This window comes from Mastigoproctus giganteus, chromosome 1 (assembly GCF_048544385.1).
Source record: "Mastigoproctus giganteus isolate SK-2022 chromosome 1, ASM4854438v1, whole genome shotgun sequence".
Lineage (NCBI taxonomy): Eukaryota > Metazoa > Arthropoda > Arachnida > Uropygi > Thelyphonidae > Mastigoproctus > Mastigoproctus giganteus.
In genome coordinates, this window is record NC_143575.1 from 95211449 (window position 1) to 95236123 (window position 24675).

General features: G+C 37.0%; 1 protein-coding gene across 1 annotated transcript in view; it reads right to left on the minus strand.

Annotated features, from left to right (window-relative positions):
• The window catches only part of SCAP (SREBP cleavage activating protein), a 512327-nt gene that overhangs the window by 36362 nt on the left and 451290 nt on the right, over positions 1-24675 (minus strand). The window contains exons 25-26 of the mRNA XM_090380371.1: positions 18631-18711; positions 7246-7458 (exon numbers count right to left, since the gene is read on the minus strand). Of these exons, the coding sequence (XP_090236497.1) occupies positions 7246-7458; positions 18631-18711 (294 nt within the window). The remainder of the gene's footprint in view (positions 1-7245; positions 7459-18630; positions 18712-24675) is intronic.

Here is a 24675-nt window from a genome sequence, read left to right on the forward strand (position 1 = left end):
TGATTAGCTTTTGTTGGGGATCGTTGAAATAAATTCCATGCTTTGTTTTTTTTTCCTTCTTTGCTTTTGTGCATTCCTCATTCCACCAGTAGTTAAAATGCCATCAGGCCAGAGGATTCAATAATGGAATTGAGTATTTAGCTGCAGATAACAAGTGGGATGTGACATATTCTGCAACTTCATCTATGCGCTGTAATCGCATAATTTCCTCATCCAGGGTGATGGCTGACTGAAATATGACCCAGTTGACTCGAGTGAGCAGATTACAAATAATTGGAAAACAGTCACTGCTCATAGGATCATTCCTAATGGACCATTCTATGGCTGGAAAGAGTATTGGGGAGCATACTGAGATATCAACTGCAAAAGTTTGTCCAGTTGGCAACTCTATGTGAGTAGGTGCACCGATATTAAGAATGGTAAAGCTTTACTTATCCAATAAGATTTCAATCAGTCAGCCATATCTATCTAATTTAGAAGCTCCCCATAAGGGTGGTGGGCCCTGAGAGAGAGAGAGAGAGAGAAAGACAGAGAGAGAGGACAGACAGACAAACAAAGGTAACTATATTAGAAGGTTTTCAAGATCTTTGTAAGAAAAGATGTGATTTAGTGAAAAATAAAAATTTAAACTAGTGTTACTGCAATCTGAGTAATGAACCATACTGGAACAGCTTTAATTTCTGTTTAAAAAACAATTTGCTTGGTCTGGAAATGTGAGTTAATAAAGATGGCAACACTATGGGGGCAGAATTCTATGTATTGCAATCTTTTTTGACAGATAGAGAGTAGTTCTTTATGGAGGTAGAAATTTGAGTAGTTAAATAGATTTCCTGTAAGCAGAAACCAATTGAAGAGTAGCAATTGATTAGGTCATGAATATCATCAATACTGCTACGAAGTCCACTGCAATTCCACTGTAACATAAAAGGCATTACAGGAACTCCCTGACTTACACAAATTCAACTTTATGTTAGTTTTTGCCAGCTGGTACAAACTGAAAAAAATATGGAAACATAATTTTCAACTGTAGGGATAAATGGAGGTATTGTGAAAATATCGTAATGTAAACCCAATAACATGTTTTTTTTTTTTTTTTGGGGAATTCATTCCAAGTCTTTGGAAGTTGAAAATTTTGCTATATAACTAAGCAGTTGCTCTTGACATCTCAAAGGCTTTCGATCGTGTTTGGCATAAAAGTCTCCTAAACAAGCTTCCATCTTATGGTTTGCCAACTGTTTTTGTAATTGGTTATCCAGTTTTCTCTCTGGTCGCTCACTGAGGGTGATGGTAGATGGCTCTCTGTCTTTTTACTGCTCCACTAATGATAGTGTCCCCCACTCTTTTCCTATTGTATATTAATGACCTTCTTCCATTGACTGGAAATCCTATCCATAGTTTTGCCGATGATAGCACATTGCATTCCACTTTGCATTTTGAGAAACCTTTCCCTGCTCAATCAACTTCATCTTCTCGATTATCCGCTACCAATTCTTTAAATGCCGATCTCCAGGTAATTCTCCAGTGGGGCAAAGACAACTTAGTTGATTTCAATCCTACTAAAACTCAGTCTTGTCTTATATCTCACAAAAAGGATTCTTCTACTCCTCTGCTTATCTTTGGTGACACTCCAATTTCTAGGCAAAATGATATATCTCTTTTGGAGATTACCCTGACTTCTAATCTCTCTTGGTACAAGCACATTAAAAATATTGCTTCCTCTGCATCTAAAAAACTTGGTTTTCTCTTTCGCTCTCGGCATTACTTTTCTTCCAAGAAGCTATTCACTCTGTACAAATTGCAAATCCAACCTTGGAATATTGTTCCCACATCTGGGGCAGTGCCCCCAAAACCTCTCTCAGGCTTCTAGATTCCATTCAGAAGAGGGCGGTTAGGTTAATTAATGACTCCTCTCTAACTGAGTCTCTCCACTCGCTGTCTCATAGACATACTGTTTCTGCTGCATGTCTTTTCTACAGATACTTCCATGGGCACTGTTCTTCTGAATTGGCTTCTATAATTCCCAATCTCTCTTTCAAAACAGTCCGAACATGTGCCGCCACCAGCCAACATCCATTTACTGTCCAACTTCAAACTCACAGAACCAACTCTTCATCTTCCTCGTTTATTCATTCAACTGCCGTTTCCTGGAACAACCTTTCTTCTTATGTATTTCCTGAAAATTACAGTCTATAGAAGTTCAAGTCTAATGTCAACAAATATCTTCTTTCGCCTTCTCAACCTCCAACCCAAGCACGGTACTAAGTTCTAATACCTCTTGTGTTTGGAGTTTTCATAAAAAAAATTTGTCTCTCTAAAAGGTCATTTTTATAATGGAAATTGCACTACACTTTCATCGCTATCACATGTTCCATTTTAAGAATCAATTTTGAACACCTTTGTGATATTTTTCTAAAGCACGTTTCTGGAGGTCACAACAATAAAACAATTTGCATGTCCCAGTTTATTGGGCTTTTCTGTTAGTGCACCTAATTATGTATAAATGGGTAGTAAACTTGATCTTATTGGATTTGCAATAATACCGATAACTGCAATTGTATGGGTTTTTACGTTATTATAGTGAAATGTGTTCCCCTTCACTGAAATCTTCAATCATACGAAAAAAAACAATTTTCAGAAACTTCTCTTCATTCCTATTTACATATTACAATGATGAAGGGAAAGCGACTAATTGAAAGTGCAAGTGGTGGTAGTGCCTGGAAACCAAACAAAATTGATTTAGAAATGAAGATGAAAATGATTAAGAAGTACGAAGCAGGACAAAGTTTGTCATCTACTGCATGGAATTAGGTCTCACTACTTCAACAGTGAATACTATTTTAAAGGACAAAGAACGTGTCGAAGGATCAATGCATTTAAGATCAACAGTGATCACAAAACAGTATTCAGGTGCTATATTGAAGATGGAAAAGCTATTAATAATATGGTTGTTGTTGTTGTTTAGTTTTTAGGAGCATTAGCAACTAAGGCCATATTGCTCCGGGGATATGCGGTGGTCATTCCCTGACCTTTCTACATCCTCCGTATTTGGTGGTCACAGGCTCGAACCCCAGTCTAATCAAGAAGCGTGTGCTATGCACTGCTGCTCCTGCCCACCTGGCTATGGAGGTGCCATTAATAATATGGATGGAAAATCAAATTCAGAAGCGAGTGCCCCTCTGTACAATGGCCATTCAAGCAAAAGCAAGAAATATTAATGAAGATATTAAATATAAGTACGGTGAACCCCAAGCCAAGTTTGTGGCAAGCAATGGGTGATTTAATAGGTTCAAGCACCGTGCTGGTTTCCACAACATTAAACTCACCAGTGCCAATTCTGCAGCTACAGAGAAATTTTGTGATGTGTTGGAAAAAATTATTGATGAAGTCAGTTATTCAATGCAGCAAATTTCTAACATTGACGAGACCACTCTGTATTGGAAAAAAAAGCGAATCGAACATACATTGGCAAAGAGGAAAGACAATGCCAGGTTTCAAGGCTTCAAAAGATAGGGCCACACTCTTGCTTGGGGCTAATGCAACGGGAGATTACAGATTAAAACTACTGCTTGTGTACCATTCTGGAAATCCTCATCCATTTAATGTCATCAATAAAGCCACCCTACCCATGCATTTCCAATCGAACCAGAGAGCATGGATAACAATATCTCTTTTTGAGGATTGGTTTAAATGCTGCTTCATTCCCAAGGTTGAAAAACATTGTAAAGACAACAATGTTCCTTTCAAGATTTTGCTTCTATTAGATAATGCTCCTGGACATCCTATGCATCTAGACAATTTTGATTTGAACACGAGAGTCATATTTCTACCGGCAAACACGACTTCACTCATCCAGCCTAAGCATCAGAAAAATTATGAATGGTGAGAAAAATTACGTTAAGAGAGAGACTTTTGGAAATCTTACAATATTTACCAAACCATCTTAAATATTAATAAGGCCTGAGTGGAAATTACTAAAAAAACTAAGAGTACTAAAAGTTGTTTAAATGGCGTGTGGAAGAAAATATGCCCATGGCATGTAAAATGTTTCAAAGGATTTGAAAAAGATGAATCATACGAAGAGGTTACAGATAAGATTGTAAAGGCTGCAGAGCTACTTCAGTTGGAGGAGTTAATAGAGGAAGAAGAGAAGCAATTATCTAACGAAGAACTTATTGACTCGAAGGCAGCGATAGTGAAAGAAGAAAATGCTGACGAAGCTCAAGATGAGCCAAATGAGGAGCCAAGATGCTTCATCACCAGAGAGAGATGGCAATGGCATTTCGTGAAATTGCATCAGCAATGGCGAGGTTTGAGAAGATGGATCCTGAAAGTGAACAATTCTTAAAAGTTAACAGAGGGGTGAATGATATGCTTGCTTGCTACAAGCATATCATTCAATGATGAAAAGAAAAAAGCCACCGTACAGTCATCCATTAATATGTTCTTTTGTAAGGTTGAGCAGCCAACCCCTTCAAAATCTCCACAGCCCTCGACCTCTGCAGCAGCGTACTTATCAGCTGAAGTCGTTGATTCTCACAACAATGCTGGAGAGGTAAAACTTACTGACGTTATGCCTGTCTCCTCTCTCTTTTTGTAATTTTATAATTTTTAAATTGCACGCTTTTGTAATTTTTCCTACGCACGAGATAAAAAATTGAATAAATACAATAAATAATTCTATTTACATGTTCGTTGAATATTTCTTTTTTGATTCAATCAATAAAGCAAGCACAGTTGTGAGTGCTGCACAAGCATGGGGGAAATTCTAACTTACATAGAGTTCTGCAGAACGCAACCATTATGTAAGTTGGGGAGTGGCTGTACTTGGGATGAGTACAAGAACCTGTATCTAAACGCTTTTTCAGTATGGCAGTTTTATGGCATTCAAAGATCTATCTGTCTTTTTTGGAAATATAGGCCGACCAGTGTCTATATTTTTTTTCCACATTTATTTCTAGAAGCAGATCATCCTGGTTGGATGAGTAATCAACATCTATGGATGTGTCTTCAATATTCTTTCTTATATTGGAATTTTGACTATGCAATGTAGTAGCAATCACTGGAGGGAAGGGGATGTTGCTGGTATTGTAAGAGGACTGTTACTTGCCTGGTCTGAGTGGATTGTTACTGAGAGAGGATAGCTCAGGCCCACTCGGAGATTGATATGTTTGAGGGGACTATAACATCAGTTTAGGTGGGCACTATTTGTTGTTTCTGTGCAATGCTCGCATAGGTGATTAACTTTTTTGCCAATGTTTCTGGCCTCACCACGCTGAGTCAGGAGCAGTGCTTCACCAAGTGAAGATTGGTAAGGATAAAGTGAAGAAAGAAAATTATAAAGAAAGGTGGCTTTCCTTTCTCACTCTCTACTAGAACTTTTTGGCAGAAGAGCTACTATCAAATAAACAGTTTTTGAAAATGTAGGAAGTTAACAAGGAACTATTGGTCCCTCTAGAAAGATTGCACAGATAAGAGGATTTCAAAGACACCTGGTCACAATTCACATGGTAAATGGGGCCAATGGGTTAAGTAAACTAAATGCTGATGACCTCTTTATTCTTTCTCATATGATAAAAATTGGAAAATTAAGGTTTCAGGATAGATGTGCAAAAATTTGCTTTTAGCCAGAGAATACTGGTCAGTATAAAACTTCTACCTGGTACTGTGGAAATGGATAGTATGAATGAAGTGAGCATTTTCTTTTTTTTTTTTTTTTTTTCCTGTTGCTGTATAAGCTTGCCTTTCTTGCATCATTTTATTAACAGTAAAACTAATATCCAGAGGGTTATTAGAACAATCCAAATATTGATCAGAAATATCTATAAAACTAGAGTAAAACTGATAATAATATTATGCGACAAGAGGAACGACAGCAAAAAAAAAAAAAAATTACAGAAATGATACCATTAAGAAAAATAACTAATAAAACATTACGATTTTTAAGACTATTTACTGGTAAAGAAATTAGTAAACAACATAGAATATAATCTATTAATGAGCAGATACATAATTCAAGTTAGTTAACATATGCAGTTCATTGTACTTTGTGCACATTTGATTTTTTCTTAAAGTAAATGATTTTTTTTCATTTTTTGTGATTAACAGAAGTGAAAAGAAAATATAGTTAACTCCTCCTTATTAATTAATTAATAAGATTATAACTTTGTAGATCACTTAATAAAACTATAGTTTCATGTTCTCTAAACTTAGCCACCCAGATTAATTACAACTGCATAATATTTATTACTCTTACGTGGTATATAATTTTTTTTTTCATCTCTTTTCTCCTTCTATATATGTATCTGTTCACAAGTGATGCCATGTTCATGAGGCTTACATAACAATATACACAAAGACTATCTAAAGCTAATAATACTTCCTTAAAACTACATTTAGCTATGAATTTTTTTTTTCCCATACAAATTTTATAGAAAAAAGAAATAATTGCCAGATAGTCTGATTTTAATGAAATTTGGAATGGCTCAACAAATATTTTTTAAAACGTACAAATATAAAATTTCATGAAAATTCATCCAGTGGAAGTCAAGTTGTTACATGCAAAAGGATGGACATGACGAAGACAATAGGTGGACTAGATGACTAAAAAAAGTGGAAAAAAATATGCAGATGGGATGGAGAATGAGAGGTGGCCAAAAGGAGTATAGGAAGGCCAAGAAGAAGATGGAAATATAATCGTACAGCCAACAAGCAAATGCCAAATGGGAAAAGATGTGAGATAACTCTTTGAAGGCATTGGTCAAAAGTTGTTGTGCAGTAATATCATTAGATGTGCTTGTGCAAATCTTGCTATAGCTGTAATGAGAATGAGCTGTACTGACATTATTCATTTTTGGTAATTTACTCATTAATAGAATATATTAAGGGCAGCAGAAATTTTCCTTGCAGTATATCACCAGAGCAAATTGCATAAGCCTGTGTAACATGAGCAGGAAGAAAATGAGCAATGATAAATTATTTTAGCCCTTAAGAAAATAAAATGGAATTTTATTTTCTGAATGCTCAAAACCGATTGTCAGTGAAATGATTTGAAAGGCAGGTGGGAGCAGCAATGAAAGCAACTCCTCTCAGTTTGCACCGTAGCAATAAATGAAGTTGGCAAATTGTTTTGGCATCACATTTTCAAATTTTATAAAAAAATTTTCAGCATCATATATGATTCATTAGGCTGTACTCACAGAAGTAAAATTTATTTTAGCTGAAATCTGTCTCATTTGTACAACTCACCTGACGAATGGTATGCAATAAGTGACCTTGGTATTTTTCCCAGATGCGAATACGGTTATCTGCTGCTTGACTCACAAGGTACATATTAGTAGACTCTAATGTTGTTATTGCTCCATGATGGGCATTTAAACTGTATACACATGTACCAGTCAAAAGGTCCCATACGCATATGACTCCATTCTGACATCCACTAGCTGCTGATGTAGGTGTAATCTAAATGCAATCAGACACTAGAATGAATAATTAAATCTGTTTGTAAACAGATCAAGTATATTCAGAGTGAGAATTAATCTCTTGAAAATAACATAAATAACAAGGAAAAAAATTGGATGAACTACATTTAGCATAATTTGTAAATATGTAAAGGACCTTACATTCACCTCATTTTTAATATTATTTAAAGATAGGGTGTATGACAAGTTAATACCTATTTTCAAATGTTTATATAGTGATTTTTTTTTTTTTTTTTTTTTACAGAATTTAATTAAATAAACTGCTAATGTTAAAGTATTTCATATGGATTACTGTCACTGACTTCAAGCCTTCACACATCGTTCCACATTTTCGATGCATTTTCTCAAACTAAACTGGTATGGGAAGTCAAAATACCTCAGAGAATGCTTCATGAATCTTAAAATTGGATATTCTTTCATTTCACTCATGTTTCTTAGTTTTGTATGATAAGCTTCTTCCTTTGCATGCCCCCCACCAAAAGAAGAAGTCATGCAAGGTTAAGCCAGAACTGTGGAGAGCCATTCATGCGTGCCATGCCTTTCAACCCACTTCCTGAGAAAATATTGGTATAACCATTCGCGTATAACATCAGTGTGTAGGTGTATACATAGTCCTATCCTGTACAGAACAAAGAGATTGAATGAATTACTATTAACGTTAGTATAAGCTGTATGGTTCAAGGAAGCCCTAGGTTTTAGCTGCATTGCCAGAAAAAAAAAAAAACTCACCCCACTGTCTATTTGCTTTTTCCCCCCACACACAGGTTTGCAACTGTTCGTGGAGATAACTCACTGGCTCAATTCTAGTATAATTTATAATCTTTTCATTTTGCTATCCCTCTCAGACTTTTATAGGTCTCTATCAGGCTAATCATATATTTCAAGTTTTTTTTTTTTCTGATATGGGTATTCTTTTGTCAAACTCACTAAGTGCATTACCTCTCTTTTGACCCTTTCAAGAAGATCAATGTCTTCTTGTAGTTGTTTGTTATTTAGTTTTTAGGAGCATTAGCAACTAAGGCCATATTGCTCCGGGGATATGCAGTGGTCATTCCCTGACCTTTCCACATCCTCCATATTTGGTGGTGACTGGCTCAAACCCCGGTCTAATCAAGAAGCGTGTGCTACGCACTGCTGCTCCTTCCCACCTGGCTACAGAGGCACCTCTTGTAGTTGTGGTCTCCATTCTTGGACATGTTTTCTAAGAGCAGGCTCACCATTGCTTTATTCTGTGGGATATTATGACCTCCTTATCTCAAGTAAAGTTTAGATATATCATCAATAGGACACCATCAGACCTCCTTGCTACTTGTTTGTACCGTATGAAGAACTTCATGTCTATCTGCATTGTAACTCCCCGCCCCATCATTAAATCTCTCTTCTCCTTTACTGTATTTAATTCCACTTTTGAATAGTCAGAAAATTAGCAACTACAATGCCGATTTTCTGACCATTATTGAAGCTTATCAAAATTGTACTGGAGGAGAACTGCTTGGTACTGCCAATGCTATCCTCCTAATCTTGATATCATATGAGAATTCTGATATCATACTCTATATCCCTTCATTATTGCCATTTAAGAAAATCAAACAATGTTGATACTAACACTAATCCCTGGAAAACCACACTTTCAACATCAGTCCAATTTGAAGAGTAAACAATTACAACCTTCTGCCTCCATTCCTGCAATCAATCTAAGAATCTTGCCCATTATACCAACATGTTTCATCTTATACAGTAATATTAAATATTACTGTACAAGATAAAATAAATTATTAAATGTAATTTTACCTTTATAAAACCCCATGCTGTGTTTTGGCACTTCTGCAATTCACAGGAATTGGAGAAGTGCCAATTCGATACAAGGGACCTCACTTGTCTTTAGGTTTGAAAATTTTTTGAAACAAACAATCATATGCAATTTTGATATCACCATTTCTGCTCAGCTTTAGCCACACAGTTTAACTATCTTTATCAATGCAAACTACCTGTCAATTTTAACAGCAATGATAACCTGTCATCATTGTGACAATACAATGAGAAGTTTAGGTTAGGACTGGTTGCGTAGGGACTTCGAGCATACAAAAGTGGTTCCACATGCCGATGATCTTGTGCTGCTTATTGAAGAAAATTCATGGATGCAACTAGAAACCAGTTCACAGTAGGTTTTGCTTGAACTTAATAAGTGGTGTAGGTTACATAAACTGACTGTATCAGGAACCAAAACAAGGACAATGGTCTTCAAGGGTCATTTTTCGGGTAGAAGACCCCCAGTTGTGAGAACAAATGGGTCAAGCCTAAAATCGGCAAGGCAATTAAAATATCTAATCATTATGTTTGACGGATCTTTTACTTTCAACTCACATATTACATATCTATCAGAAAAGGTGAGGAAATTTATTGGGATGATTACTCGAATCACTAGGGTTGGCTGGAGAATAAAAGGTAAGGCGCTGAACCTGCTGTACGAATGTGTACCCCATGGCAATGTAGGGTGCACCAATTTGGTTTGAGCGTGTTAGTGGAAAAGTATTTACTACAAAGCTCAGTTCCATTCAAAGAGTAATGCTCCTTAGGATGTGCATGGCATGCAGAACTGTGTCAACCCCAGCTTTGCAGGTTGTGACTAGAAAATTGCCTATTGATCTGTATTTCGTGTATTGTGCATTGGCTTACTTTGTCTGCCATGGCATTCCCTGTTCTTTCCTGAATATAGAGGTGGACATCTTGGTAGATCCCAGTAAGGAAAGGGTAAGAATCTGGAACACTTAGGTAAAAGTCTGGCAAAACTGTTGGACTGTGTGAGATAAAGGGCAGATTACACAAAATTTTTTCCCAGATTTAAGAAATGCAGCCTCGATAAAATTCAAATGGTTTGCATAAAACTTTCAAGCTATGTTCTTATTGACTGGTCATGGTTCGATTAATGCAAATTTGCATGATTTAGGAATCACTGAAAGATCTAGCTGCCATTGTGGCGAAAGAGAATCATGGAAACATTATGTACAACTATGAGAAGTACAGTGGTCTACGAATTAAATTGGTATATCGGGTGACTAATCTCAATCTTATGGCAGAAGGTTGTGAGACAATTCTAGTTGATAAACAGGAGAACTTGTTCTTCCAAGCCTTTACAACTGCAATATTTCTTAGGTGGAAGACTGTTCTGCATCTTGGAATTGTAATGCAGTATGGTGTAGTGCAGAATTACCTAAGTTCTGTGAAATCATCAAGAGTTTGGTTGGTTTGAGTTTTATTGGCGCATCAGCAACTGAGGCTATAATGCGCCAAATACCGGTCATATGTAAAAAATTAAAACACGAAATCATCAAGAGCGGTGCCACCGAGCGACCAAGCATTTGCTATAAATTAGTAGGTAGTAGTAGTGGCATGTGATGCAAGAATGCAAATGCACGAGCTTATGCAGCATCAGCCAAAAAAAAAAAAAAAATCACACCATTCCCTCCAAATGCCTGTCCAGTTCCTCCTTAAATTTATTCAACCTATCAACTTCCACAACAACAGATGAATTTGTTCCAGCAATTAACCACCCGCTGGCTAAGGGCAAATTTCCGCACATCTATTCTACATCTGTCCTTTCTTAATTTGAATTTATGCCCCCTTAGGTTCGTAATCTGAACAAGTGGAAGTATCCCATCAGAATTCAGCGTGCTCAACCCATTCAAGGCCTTATAAAACCTCAATCAGATCACCGTGCAGGTGCCTAGTCTCCAGCCACTGCAATTTGCAGAACTTAAGCCTCTCTTGGTAAGAGGATCCCTTCATTCCCCTCACCAATCTTGTTGCCCTTCTCTGTACCACTCAAGTAAATCTACATCCTTCCTAAAATGAGACCTCCAGACCTGTACGCAGTACTCGAGGCGTGGCCTGACCATTGCCGTATACAGAGGAATAATCACTTCCTTTTCCCTGCTAGCAAAATTCCTATATATCTTTGACAAAACCCCATGACCTGCCCTGGCAGCCTGTCTGCATTGCTCAGAAAACTTCATATCTGACTGCACAATTACTCCCAGGTCTTTTTCATTTTCTACCACCTTAAGTGTAGTACCACGCAGTTGGTACGTTTCTCTGGGGTTACTTCTACCCATATGCAGTACTTTGCATTTGTCAAGGTTAAACTTCAGTTGCCACTTCTTAGCCCATCTGCCCAAATTATCTAGATCCTGTTGCAGTAGCACACTGCCATTACTGTCATAACAACCCTGCCAACCTTTGTATCATCTGCAAACTTCGACATTAAGCCTGATATACCTTCATCAATATCATTGATAAATATACAAAACAGTGGACCTAATGCCGAACCCCGTGGGACTCCACTAATAATATTAGTCCGCGAAGAGCAGCACCCATTGATTACCTCCCTCTGTCTTCTCCCACTTAAGGTTTCGTGGTTAGTTTGAAAATAAGAAAAAAAAGAAAGGTGACTTTCCTTTCTGATAGTTCGCTAGGTCCCTTTAGCAAAACCGACTTATTAAGTACAGAAAATAAAGATTGCTATAAATGTAAAAAACTAAATATAATGGAGAAGAGCACTGTAGTATCACTTTAAATCACTTGAATAATGTTTGGCACTCAGGGCCATGTGTTTCCACAGAAAAGTTTGGCAAACGCTGCCCTACGTCCATTGTTTCTGGTATTACAGGTGGCTCTTCCGATATTTTTGGCCTTTCTTTACCACTTGATTTTGGTAGTGGTGGGGCGTTATGAGGTACGGATATTGGAGAGGCTGCTGACTGTGTTCTTTGTGTGGGGGTTCTCGAAAGCAATAAATAGTGAGCAATCGGAGTGAACAATTCTCTTGGTGGTATGCTCATCTTACTTTGTGTATCAATAGTGCACTTCGCAGAAACCTGGGCATATGAAGGTTTCCCACTATTTATTGACTGGATACGTTTTCTGCCCTCTGGGTAGGAGATATTCAGCTGTGTTTTTAATTTTTGGATTTCTTTTTCATCCTTCCACTGGTGGCATGCTTTAGAGTAGGCAGGATGCTCTCCTTGGCAATTTACATAGATCGGTTTTGAAGCTGAACATTCCTTGCTCTTGTGGTCTTTAGCACCACATCTAGCACAGGCAGGGTTACCACAACAAGTTGTTTGTGAGTGGCCCTATTTTTTGGCATCTAAAACACCTCAATGGGTTTGGATTATATATCCTTACTCGGCAGTTTAAGTGGCCTGCCTTCATGGAACTTGGAGGAAGTTGGTTGTTGAATGTGAGGATGAGAATTCAGGTAGGGAAGAGATTACCATCCTTTCGTATTGATATTCTCTTGACAGTTGTCTCTCCCTGGTCTTTCAATTTAGAGTAGATCTCTAATCTCATATATTTTTATCTATTTAAATTTTTGAAAGTTTTTTTAGAAAAATTGTGTATTATTTGTCTGTTGACACTTTTAATTCACCAATAGAGCGCACTTCGCCGATGTTTCCAAAATTCGCCAAAATTTGTACTCTCGTGGAAATGACCCACCCATCAGCAGTGCAAGCGCTGAAAGAAATTTTAGTGCAGCTGGATTAGCATGCAAGAGCATCAAACTAATTTAAGTAGCAATAGTGTTGACTATTTTGTTTCTGTACAACAATTTGCAATAAAGTGTGAAGAGAAAGTGGCTGGTAGAGGTGGATATCGATATTTGTTTTGGAATTATAGTAAATATGGTAAATTGAAAATTCATTACATTTTTTTAAATTAATATTTAATTTTGAATCTGAAAGTTTGTTTTTTTATTATAAAACTTCGGAAACTAATGCTAGCGATTTTATTTATATAAAAAGTTTCAATCAGCTGGGATAAAAATCTGTTCAGGTGGGTATGGGTAATGAATTTGAAAAACAAATCTGGGTTCAGGTCGGGCCATCTAGACTTCTGGATGGGCCAGGTAAAAATAAAATATGTAGGCCCATGCAGACCTCTAGTCTCAAGGCAAGGAGTTAGGGCTTTACTTTTGAAAAGGGCAAGATCTCTAATGACATGATTCAACTCATACTGAGTACATAGCTCGTTACATTGGCTCTTTATTAGATGTCTACTAAGGATCAGCTGAAGTTCTCAGGTTTCTGCCAATTGTACCTTTGTTGCATTCAATTCTGTTTACTAAAGAATCTAGTCCACATTGTAGAGGTATTGGAATTGGCATGTTTTCATTATGAAGGATTGGTCTTATAGCTGAGTTCATGTTTGTATAAATAATCCTGTGCTTATTCTTCATTGAGAATCCAGTTACATTAACATTACAAAAGTAACAATCAGTATCAATGTCTTTTGGCTTCCTTCACATCATGTGTATGGAAAATGGCATAGATTTTTTCCATTTGTTCAACCAGTAATGTAATGCATTCAGATAAGCGGTGCAAGTAACATGTGGTGCCAATGATTTATTCCGGTCAACGGGTTCACCACTTGGTATACTCATCACTTGGGATTCCAGCGGAGAAATAAATTATTACATAATTGTCTGTGTAAATATGAATGAGATCTTATTTATTTCAATTTCTGGATCATTTTTATACTAATAAAATAATCATATACAGTAAATTGTAGAAAAAACCACACACACTGGAAAATTTACCAGTTATACTAGTAAATTTTCCGAACATCTTGCGATTGTACACCATTGTGATTTAGTTAGGAAAGAACACAATAGCAGAATTTGTTGGGGTGATTTTTACGCTTTCAAGGTAATTCACTGGACCTCATCTGAAACAATTTATAATCAAATAAATTATGAAATAACAAAGCTATAGATATATTCAAGCAATTACATAAATATGAATGTATAAAGAAAAATAATAAATTAATAATTATATTTGCTGAATAGGCACATGAGCGGTATAATTAGTCTATTATGTTCACCTAATTGTTCTCGTGAAAAGAAAAGACAGAGGAAAACAGATTTGTAATAAATGTCAAAAGATCTAGTCCACCCTCCCAATCAAAAATACATCTTGAGCCATATCATTCAAACAATAATGATAATTCATATTACCATTATTAACTTTGTGAAATTAGGCTAACAAAATGGGATATGATATCCCCATGCAACTAAATGGGCTATAAGTGATTTTTTGGCCCAGTTTAATTGAATTAAACTGGACCAAAAAATTCATACTACTGTAAATTTTTTTTTTCTGTTAAAATTAAAAAATAAATTCATCACGGTACAAAGATATATTAGGATTGTCACATTTTAAAAATCCAAAAAGGAGGATGTCTACCACAAAGCATAATAACCAGTACAATTCACATTTGTCAGTAAGTTCAGTTACCACAAATGACCATAATATATATGCCCAAATATCAACCTGTACGTGGTATGTACACAAAAGAAGCAATGAGGACCAAGCTTAACAGAAGTCATTCCACACGTAGAATGAGCCTAATCTAAAGGAATCTGACAAAATTTCCATAAACACTTTTTTTACTTGAATTTGTTTATTTTACAAGTATCTTAACTTGAAAAGTGGGAATCCGAAAAACTGAACTGTCTTAAAGGTGGATATGTGGCAAGTGTTTATTTTAAAATCATATGTGCAACTTTTAATAATATTTATAACAAGGGTTAATCAGGGGTCTCTGTTGACTACCAATTTTCTACAAAACGTGTGAGCAAAATACAATCTATATCAAAAGTACTGGGACACTAAGAAACATTCTCTAACACAAAATACCACCATATGCAGTGTGAGCAGATCACATCTGTAAACCTTAAGTAATTCATGCAATTCTAGTGCAATTACTTCAAGGTATGTCTTTAGTGTGACTACTTCAGGGTCATGTCCTTAGGGCAATTGGTTTTGGGGGGTATCAGAAAACTAATTATCATTGCTGTGTGCACCATATTTTTCAGATTATGTGTAACATGATCTTGTTGATGTATTACATAGTTCTGGAGTGAAGTGGTTACCTGTTCAGCCAGGTTAGATTCCTTCAGGAAGAAGGCAATCCCCCGCCCCCCACAGGGATGTACTACTTTGGGTTACGAACAATTTGAGTGAACTTTTACAGTACGGCAGTATAATTATGGAAAACTGCAGTCAGTAACTTTATCACTGAGGGTAACGCTTCCCTCTCAGAAGAAAAAGTCTTAGTTTTCCAAGTGTGCAGGACATGTGCAATCAGTTCCATTGTACGTACAGTAGAGTATCAGGAATAATTAATGCCAGACCTCTTCCAGATAGCCAAATTTTCTGGTAAGATTAAATAAATTTAATCTTGCCTTATGATTAAATTAAATATTTAAGACTAATTAAATTTATTTTAAAAAAATTTAAACTAATCACAGAAAATAGAAACATCCATCCAGGCATTTTTATGATTTTTATACAAAACAGGAAAATTTGATTTTAAAATGCTCTCGGTTTTTTCGACTTACCGATAACAAACACGGACAATCTGTGCATCCCAATGACATTTGCACATACAGCAATTGTAACTCACTACTTTCTCATCTTAAAACATGTAGGCATTTCTCTCTTAGTGGGTAGGGTTTTTGTCGGTAATGCTTTCCATAATAAGCCTGTCTCATCAACATTATAAACATTTTCATTCTCGTAATTTGCTTAATTGAAGTGAACTTACTTTTAAAGGCCATGCTGCTGATTCGCCTGCAGAAAATTTTTCGCCTTGAATATCTAGTTCATATATACCAGTGTTTCCCAAACTTCTTTAGTCGTGGAACACTTTTCATCTCGCAACATATTCAGGGAACACTTACGAACACACGTTTAGCAAGAGCCAAAGAACTGTTGCTAATATTTTATTACATATGGTGCACTGTGTATCATAAGCATCTTTATTTCCAACTCATGTAAAAGCAAAATTCAAATAACTGTCATCATACTTTTGTTTTGGTCTTTTGGTTCCTGTTTTTTCACTTCGGATTGCTGGAGAACAAAAGGCTGCGATTGTTCATCCTCACTTAGAAGTGTGACAATGTTGTATTTGTTTTCATCGAGCAAGTTGCACTACTAGAAGTACTTTGCTTTTGTTTCAAAGTTCCTTTTTTCAACCACAAATCTATGATCACATATTTCAGTAATAATATTTCGAAATACTAATAATTATCAAAAAACATTTATACAAGTGAGTTTATTTATATCGGTTCACTTTCTCCTCTCCTTCAACCCATGTACTCCAGGCTAAATCACATATGAATGGCATATTAGATCACTATATTGCTACTTTTTCGTAGGTGTCATTACCTCTATGCAGAGCCCACCAATATAAAGTGTTCTGCAGTCTATTCAATTATTAGTCTATGCCAGTATATTAACCGAAAAAAAAATTATGTTAAATATTATGATGATACAAAAGTGGTGTACGCTACAAATATGCAAAATTTATTTATTTTATTTTTTTAATTATTAATTACAATTTTTTGCAGAACACTTGTTCACATCTCACGGAACACTAGTGTTCCATGGAACACAGTTTGAGAAGTGCTGATGTATACTGTGACTCAGTCGAAAATTTTTCAGCCAACCTGTGCTTGCCTTAAAATCTTCATTACCTCTTAATTTTCAATTAAAATCCAATGCTTTTTCACACAATGTTGGGCCAGACACTGGTTCACCTAAACTTCACTCTGAAGAAAACGAAAAAGTAAAGTGCACTCTCTAAAGTGGCTTTTTCAGGTTTCGACAGTCTTTTTCCTGCTAAATCTTCCTTCACTATCCATAATCGACACAAATTCTGTTATAGCATTGGGATTTTTCTTGATGTCGTAAATTGTTGAAGTCCCCACATTAAACTCTTTGGAGAGATTTCCTAAATTTTCACTTTTTCTAATTCTATTAGTAATTTCTGTTTTTGTGTTGCAATGTTAAAACTATGTTTTCTTTTCGTTCACATTTTTCCGTAAAAAATTGAGAAAAAACAATAAATCTCAGTTCGGCCCAATATTATTCTTACTGATTCCGGAGCTAAACTAATCTGAAATTCACTCATGGTTTGCGAGAAAACCCAGTAGTCTTTGTGATATTTTTCTAAAGCATATTTCTGCAGATCACATAGAATTCTAGAGGTCACAACCATAAAACAATAAAAACAATTTATAGTTTTCGGTTTATTGGGATTTTTGTTTGTACAATCTATTATAAACAGGTAGTAAACTTTGGTCTTTCATTTATTATAATCAAAATTCAATTTGCAAAAATGATCACTATAACCGGCACTTACTGTACTACCGTCAATAAAAAAAAAGAATAAAGATCACCCTTTCAAATTATTCCAGATAACCGACATTCTACTGTACTTTTATTGCATCTTAAACTGAAGCATGACAACAGGCAACTTGATAAATTACAGTAATTACACTTGGATAAATATCATTGTTTATAAAAATGTAATCATCATATTGAGGGAATATACTGAAGAAGCTACTGCAATTGCTCTGTGCAATGTTCATAGTTTAGAAACCACTAGTTTCTAAACTATGAACCACTAGTGTCTAAGCTATGAACCACAGTTTATGCCATAAACTCAATTTTTTTTATGTTGATCTTGGGAGACATAAATGGCAGTATAAGTAGGCATGGCATATCGATATTGAGGTTACTCTGTACTTCCTTTTAAAATAAAAGGAAGCTGTCTCAAAGAGCTTCATGACTATCTCAAGTATAAATGCACAAGCCAAAGTCTACACTAGGTCATCAAGGTGGCATCAATCTTTCACATACATCACCTTCCATTTCTTCAGTAAAGCATTTTTTCCTATTACTGTTATGCATCTGAAATAAGATGCCATCACCCTGACAACTGTTTAAACAGTGTTGTCATCTCAGAGGACAGGCAGACACAAAAAAATCACTGCAAATTTACCATGTGATGACGTAAAGGTTTAATGTGTTTAATATAACAGATGAGCAATAGAGTTATCAGAATAAAAAACATTGGGTAAAGTATACATTAGCAATATAATTTTATTTCTAGTATAGGTAGCAAAGTGGTATATTTAGTAGCAAGTTAACCTGCATATTTCTCCAGATTTTACATATCCTAAATGTATTTTAAATTCCACATATAACAGTTTCAAATATCTAACAGAAGAGAATACTCTCAACAGAGTATTCTCGTCTGTAAGTCTGCAACAACTGCACTTTTTATTTATAGAGTAAATAACACCAACCTGATCAACATGTAAGGCAGAAACTGATCCAGAGTGACCATGGAAAGTAAATACACACATTGCTGAATCACAGCGAAACACCTGGGGTAAGGAACAAAACATATACATATATATTAAAATACTGTCATTATGCAATATACATAGAGCTAAGTAAAAATGGTTGAGTAGGGAGCCTAATCAATTTGCCCATTAGTTATTAAGTGTAACAGAAACTGCTTGCTATCCAATAAATCTCACAATTTAATCTCAAACCTTATGTGGAGTAATTGTCAATTATTTTCTGATTTAGTGATAGGAATGTCACAGACATTCTCTCAGATATGCTAGACAAGCTGTACTGGCTACCTGGGAGTCTAAAACGCTGATGGAACTGATATTTGAGTGACATTCAAATCAAGTAGACCCAATTTCGGCGAAGTCTGGATGGTCTGTGACAGCCAAATCCTCTGCTTGCACCTTCACAATGGTGGGACTGTTAGTAATCCTGGGTATAACCTCCATGCACAAGCACACTGTGGGTGACCACCCAGATAACCAGATAACCCAGATGAACACCAAAGTAAGCAAGGGCCTTAGAGGTAATATTCCTCTAAGAAAATTCTATTACAGAGTTGTTAGAGAGCACTTAATGATCCTTCACTTAAATGGGAAATTAATAAATTCCATCAGGACCCAGAGCACTGTTCTTCACCTGTATAAGCACATTGTGCAATTCAGTCATGGTCAGTGGCAAATTGTATGAATGTTGGAGAGTGGTACCAAAATTCAGTTTATACTTTTCTGCCCTGGATTTTAGCGACGGAAAGGCTAGTTCATACATAGAAACAGCTGAGAGTGTTTCAAAATACGAGCTGAATGCATTAGCAATTTCCACAGGTTCAGAAATTTCATTCCTTTTCAGATATAGAATTGGAGAAGTTGAAAGCAAGTATTTGCCATTAATACATTTTATTTTTTTTCCAAACGCCTGTACAAAGTATATTTCTTTATTGAGGGGGGTCACTTGTGAAGTTAAATATGTTTCCTGTAAACAAATGCCTGCTGGATTGAAATCTCAGATTAGGTCAAAGTTTCTGTATTAGTACGTCGTCCTCGACAATCCATTGTTGTTGTTGTCACTGGGTTTAAAGATACCACGGCTACTGAGGCCAAATTGTGTCTATTCATTGTTTAATTTCATGACCCTATCTTTATAGTTGTTAAATTATATACTTTTGTATAGGCCAATACATTTTAAGTATACTAAAAGTTCTTCAATATTTGCATCGTTTCCTAGGATATGAGATAAATTGTGTGATACATTAAGCCTGGAAACTGATTGAAAAGTGTCTGACCAGATGAGTGATGACTGTTACAGGATGAGCACTGAGGTGGGCTTTCTCCCAATAACAAGTAGGTTGGTTGGTTGGTTACTGGAAGTTTAATGGCGCATCAGCATCTAAAGCTATCATGCGCCAAGTCTAAGGTAATAAAATATAAATATGTAAAAATATAAAATAGCATATCCAGTTAACATATTATAAACAAAAATATGGCATAAGCCATTTATAATATATTAAACATTAGAGCAATCTAAATAAAACTATGTAGATTAATCAGTTGTAAAAACCTGAATACATCTGCACATTGTCATTGTCGGATAAAATCTGCCTGAGTGTACAAAGGGTACTAGGAAAGTTTTGCAATATGACCCAACAATGAATCACAGGAAGCTGCTTGTTGCTGCATGTTGAGACATGTTCATATGTGCATAGTAGCCGCCGCGCCAAGTCGATGGGCTCAGTTATTCATTAGTAGTGAGAGTGTAAAGTGCTTGCGATGGCATCGTGGTCACGAAATGAGATAAGAACAGTTTTGCGGTATAATTTCGTGTGTGGTTTAACCATAGACCAGTGCTTAGAAGAAATGACTCTTGCACTAGATGATGATTGTCCACATCGTACAATGATATTCAGGTGGTATAGAGAATTCCAAAGGGGAAATTTAACTCTGGAGGATTCTGAGAGGCCGGGAAGGCCACGAACGTCAGTTACGGAGGAAAACGTTACTGCTGTGAGGAAAATGCTTGACGAAAACAGGCGAGTGACCTACCAACAGATAGAGGATACTTTGGGCCTAAATGCACCAGCAATTCGTTCGATTCTGCAAGATCATTTGCACGTGAAGAAACTTTGTTCTCTCTGGGTGCCGCATCAACTGACTGAAGAGCAGATGACACGACGTGTGACTTGGTGCCGGGAGATGTTAAAAAAGTTTGATAAGGGACAATCTCGGTATGTGAACAACATCGTGACAGGTGACGAGACTTGGCTGTACTATTACGATCTGCCGACCAAGGCTCAAAACAAAGTTTGGTTCTTTGATGATGACGACATTTCGGCGAAGTCTGGATGGTCTGTGACAGCCAAATCCTCTGCTTGCACCTTCACAATGGTGGGAATGATAGAAAATGATAGCTGTATTTTTCAAATCGAATGGAATTGTGGAACGTGTCGTTTTGGACACGCAGAAGACAGTCACAGCTAAGTGGTATACTGAACAATGCTGCCTAAAGTCATTGGATCTATGAAGAACCTGCGGCCAAAGTCAAGAATGGACACCTGGTACCTCCATCACGATAATGCTGCAGCTCACCGCGCCAAAGCCTGCACCGAATATTTGACCACGACAGGACTGAAACTTCTCGAGCACCCTCCCTACAGTCCAGACCTTGCTCCCTGCGACTTTGCGCTGTTCCCGCATGTGAAAATGAAGCTAAAAGGGAGGCGGTTTTCCAGTGATGAGGACCTTCTACGGGCTTGGGACAACGAGTGTGCTTTACTCCCTAGTGAAACTTGGCAGAACTGGTTTAAAGAATGGTTTCGGAGGATGGAGAGGTGTATTGAATGTAGAGGAAATTACTTTGAAAAAATTAAATAAACAAAGCTGTATTGCAAAACTTTCCTAGTACCCTTTGTATAAGGCTCAGAAAGATGGTTAAAACATAAATGGCGTTCATTACTAAAATATGTATATTCAACTAAAATATGACGGATAGTTAAATTTGCCTTATAATGTCTAAACACAAGACAATCATCAGCCCTCAGCAAATACGAATGCATCACGTGAGAATGTCCTATGTGTAGCCGAGCAAGAATTACTTCCTCTCGTTGAGCCCTGCGCTGACTAGAATGCCAAATTATTATTAAAGGCTTAATTTCATTCAGCTTGTTGGTAGGGCACCCATTCCAAGATTCTTGCCAACGCGCGCATAATTTTTTGTAGATCAGTTGCTTGCAGTCTGTATAGGGGACTGACTGCGGATGCGACTTTGTGGCGTTGCTGATCTGGCTGCTGCATAAGCCAAGTCATTGCCTCTGATACCAACATGGCTAGGGATCCAGCAAAAGCGAATATCGGAGTTTAACTCTAAGAGGGAGTGTAATATTTGATGCAACCGACATAATACTGGGTGAGTGCTCACATTCAATAAGGCCTGTAATACGCTTAGAGAGTCCATATATAGCATGCACCTTTGGTACTGGTGGGTTTTTATGTGATCCAAGGCCAGTTCTACTGCGTGTAGCTCTGCAGTGTATATGCTACATTCATTTGGAATACGACTGCAGATTGTTTTGCTTGGAAAGACACAAACAGATCACGCAAACTATTCAGACTTCGAGCCATTTGTATAAACCGGCAAGAATTCAGAGTATTCGGCAAGGTGTGCTGCAAAGAGTTGCCGATATATACATGGCGATTTGTTAGCTTTCAGCCAACTCCTAAGAGTGAAGTCACAAGATGGAGATCGTATATTCCAAGGAGGAAGAACTTGCTTGACTGACGTGGATATATAATCCAACATGAAGTTAATAACATGAACCAGCTCTTGTATCCTAATACCAAAAGGCCGACTGGCAGTTTTACGCGTGTTATATAGATTTTCCCACAGTGGCATATAAACAGATGGCCACGTAGGATCGTCAGGCAGGGATTTTATTTTTATAGCATATTATAATAACAATTGCTGACATCGAAGCATCAATGGTGGTTCATTGGCTTCAATGTATAGACTTTGGACAGGCAAAGTATGGAATGTCCCCGTGGCAATCCGAATGGCTTTATGGTGGATTGGGTCAAGCCATCAGAATACAGAATTTCTAGCAGAAAAGTAAGCTTGGGAACCGCAGTCAAGTTTAGAGTGAACAAGTGCCCAATAATAAGTAGAGATGGGTATGATGCGTATGTCCAATTCTTAGCCTTGCCAACGCCACTTCCTCACGTCTGTTTGGTCGAAAGCAAGCGAGCCACAGCTTTGATTCTTGTTTTATTTAGTAATGTTTGCTGTTAGTATTCCTTTTCCATATCTGTGACTAGTTGTCGTAACATGCTTTATGAATAACAGGCTTGTAGTCAGTGTACGGAACCTGAGGATGTTGTGAGAGAGTGGGTTGAGGATGTTTAGCGGCAAAGTCTGCACTTTCATTTCCTGGAATGCCAGAATGGCCAGGGATCCAGAAAACGCTGATTGACTGATAGGACATGCTACAGGAGAATAGCTGGGAATGAATCTCTTTCAATGTAGGATGAGAAGAGGAGAAATTCTTTCTTATGGCATAGATAGCACTGAGGGAATCCATGTAAATTATTGCAGATGAGGTGGAAAGTTCAATAATCTTACTAAGTGCTAACTTGATGGTATAAAGTTCAGTAGTGAAGACACTGCATGATAAAGGTAGTGTGGCTGAAATTGTGCATGAAGGAAAAACAGCCATAGTACCTACCATACTGTCAGTTTTCGATCCGTCCGTATAAATTTTACAGGCATGGGAGTTAAGAGAAGCATGAGCTGAGTGCAATTGTCTCATGTTATTGGGAGGTATGACATTCTTCCCCCACTGGAGAAAATGTGTATCATGGGAGGCACATACATATGTCCAAGATGGAACAGGTGCAGTTGTATTCTGAAAAATATCAGCTAAATCAATATTCCAACTCTGAATAAGATCTTTGATACTGAGTGAGGCAGGTCGATTTTCATGGGGCTTATTCTCATAAAAAGAATCCCACTGAGTGTGATAAAGATACTCCCAACTGTGGTGCGATGGAAGACTCTAGAAGCATAGAAAAGCAATAATGTTTTTCTATGAAGATGTAACGGAATAAAGACTTTGCATTGGAGAAGTCCTGAATGCGCCCAGAGCAGTCCTCAGGGCACTGTGCAGGATGACATTTAGCCGATCTAATGTGGTTTTCCTAGCCCAGTTAAATACGGGAGAACCATAATCTAAGCGTGAACGGATCAGAGATATGTAGAGGTGAAGTAAGGAGTACCGACATGGATGAGACTGATCGAAGCATGTTCAACTGTTTTAGACAAGTAGTTTGTAGATATGTGCTTGGAAGTTAAGCTTACTAACTAATATCGGGACCAGAAATCTGATGCTGTTTACTACTGGTATTGGACTATTGTTTAGCTGTAATTCAGGATGGTGGTGGAGAGCATGTTTCTTACAAAAGTGAGTGGCGGTAGACTTCTGTTCAGCTAGTCGATATCCGTTGCGTGACATCCAGGATTCAATTCTGTTGATGGCAAACTGGAGTTGACATTCAATGGTGTTCATGCTTTGCGAGGTCATCCGTATTACATATAAGCCTCCACAGTCTTGGGGATGTCTCTGGTTATGCTGTTGACTCGAATTGCAAATAACGTTTTGCTGAGTATAGATCCCTGTGGTACTCCTTCCTGAATATGGGGTGTAGACAATACATTCTGATAATGGACCTGAAAAGAGTGGTGGCGTAGGAAATTCTGAATTATCTGAGAGAGATGACCTCTTAGCCCTAGGTGATAAAGGTCCAAAATAATACCATGTCGCCAGGTAGTATCAAATACCTTTTCAATATCTAAATTAACCATGACTAGATGTTGCTTCATGACAAAGACATTGCAAATATTCGTTTCAGCTTTGATAAGGACATCAAGAGTGGATCTGTTCTTACGAAAGCCACTCTGACGATCTGTTAAAAGGTTCTCAGCTTCTAAGATCCAGGTATGCCTCGTAT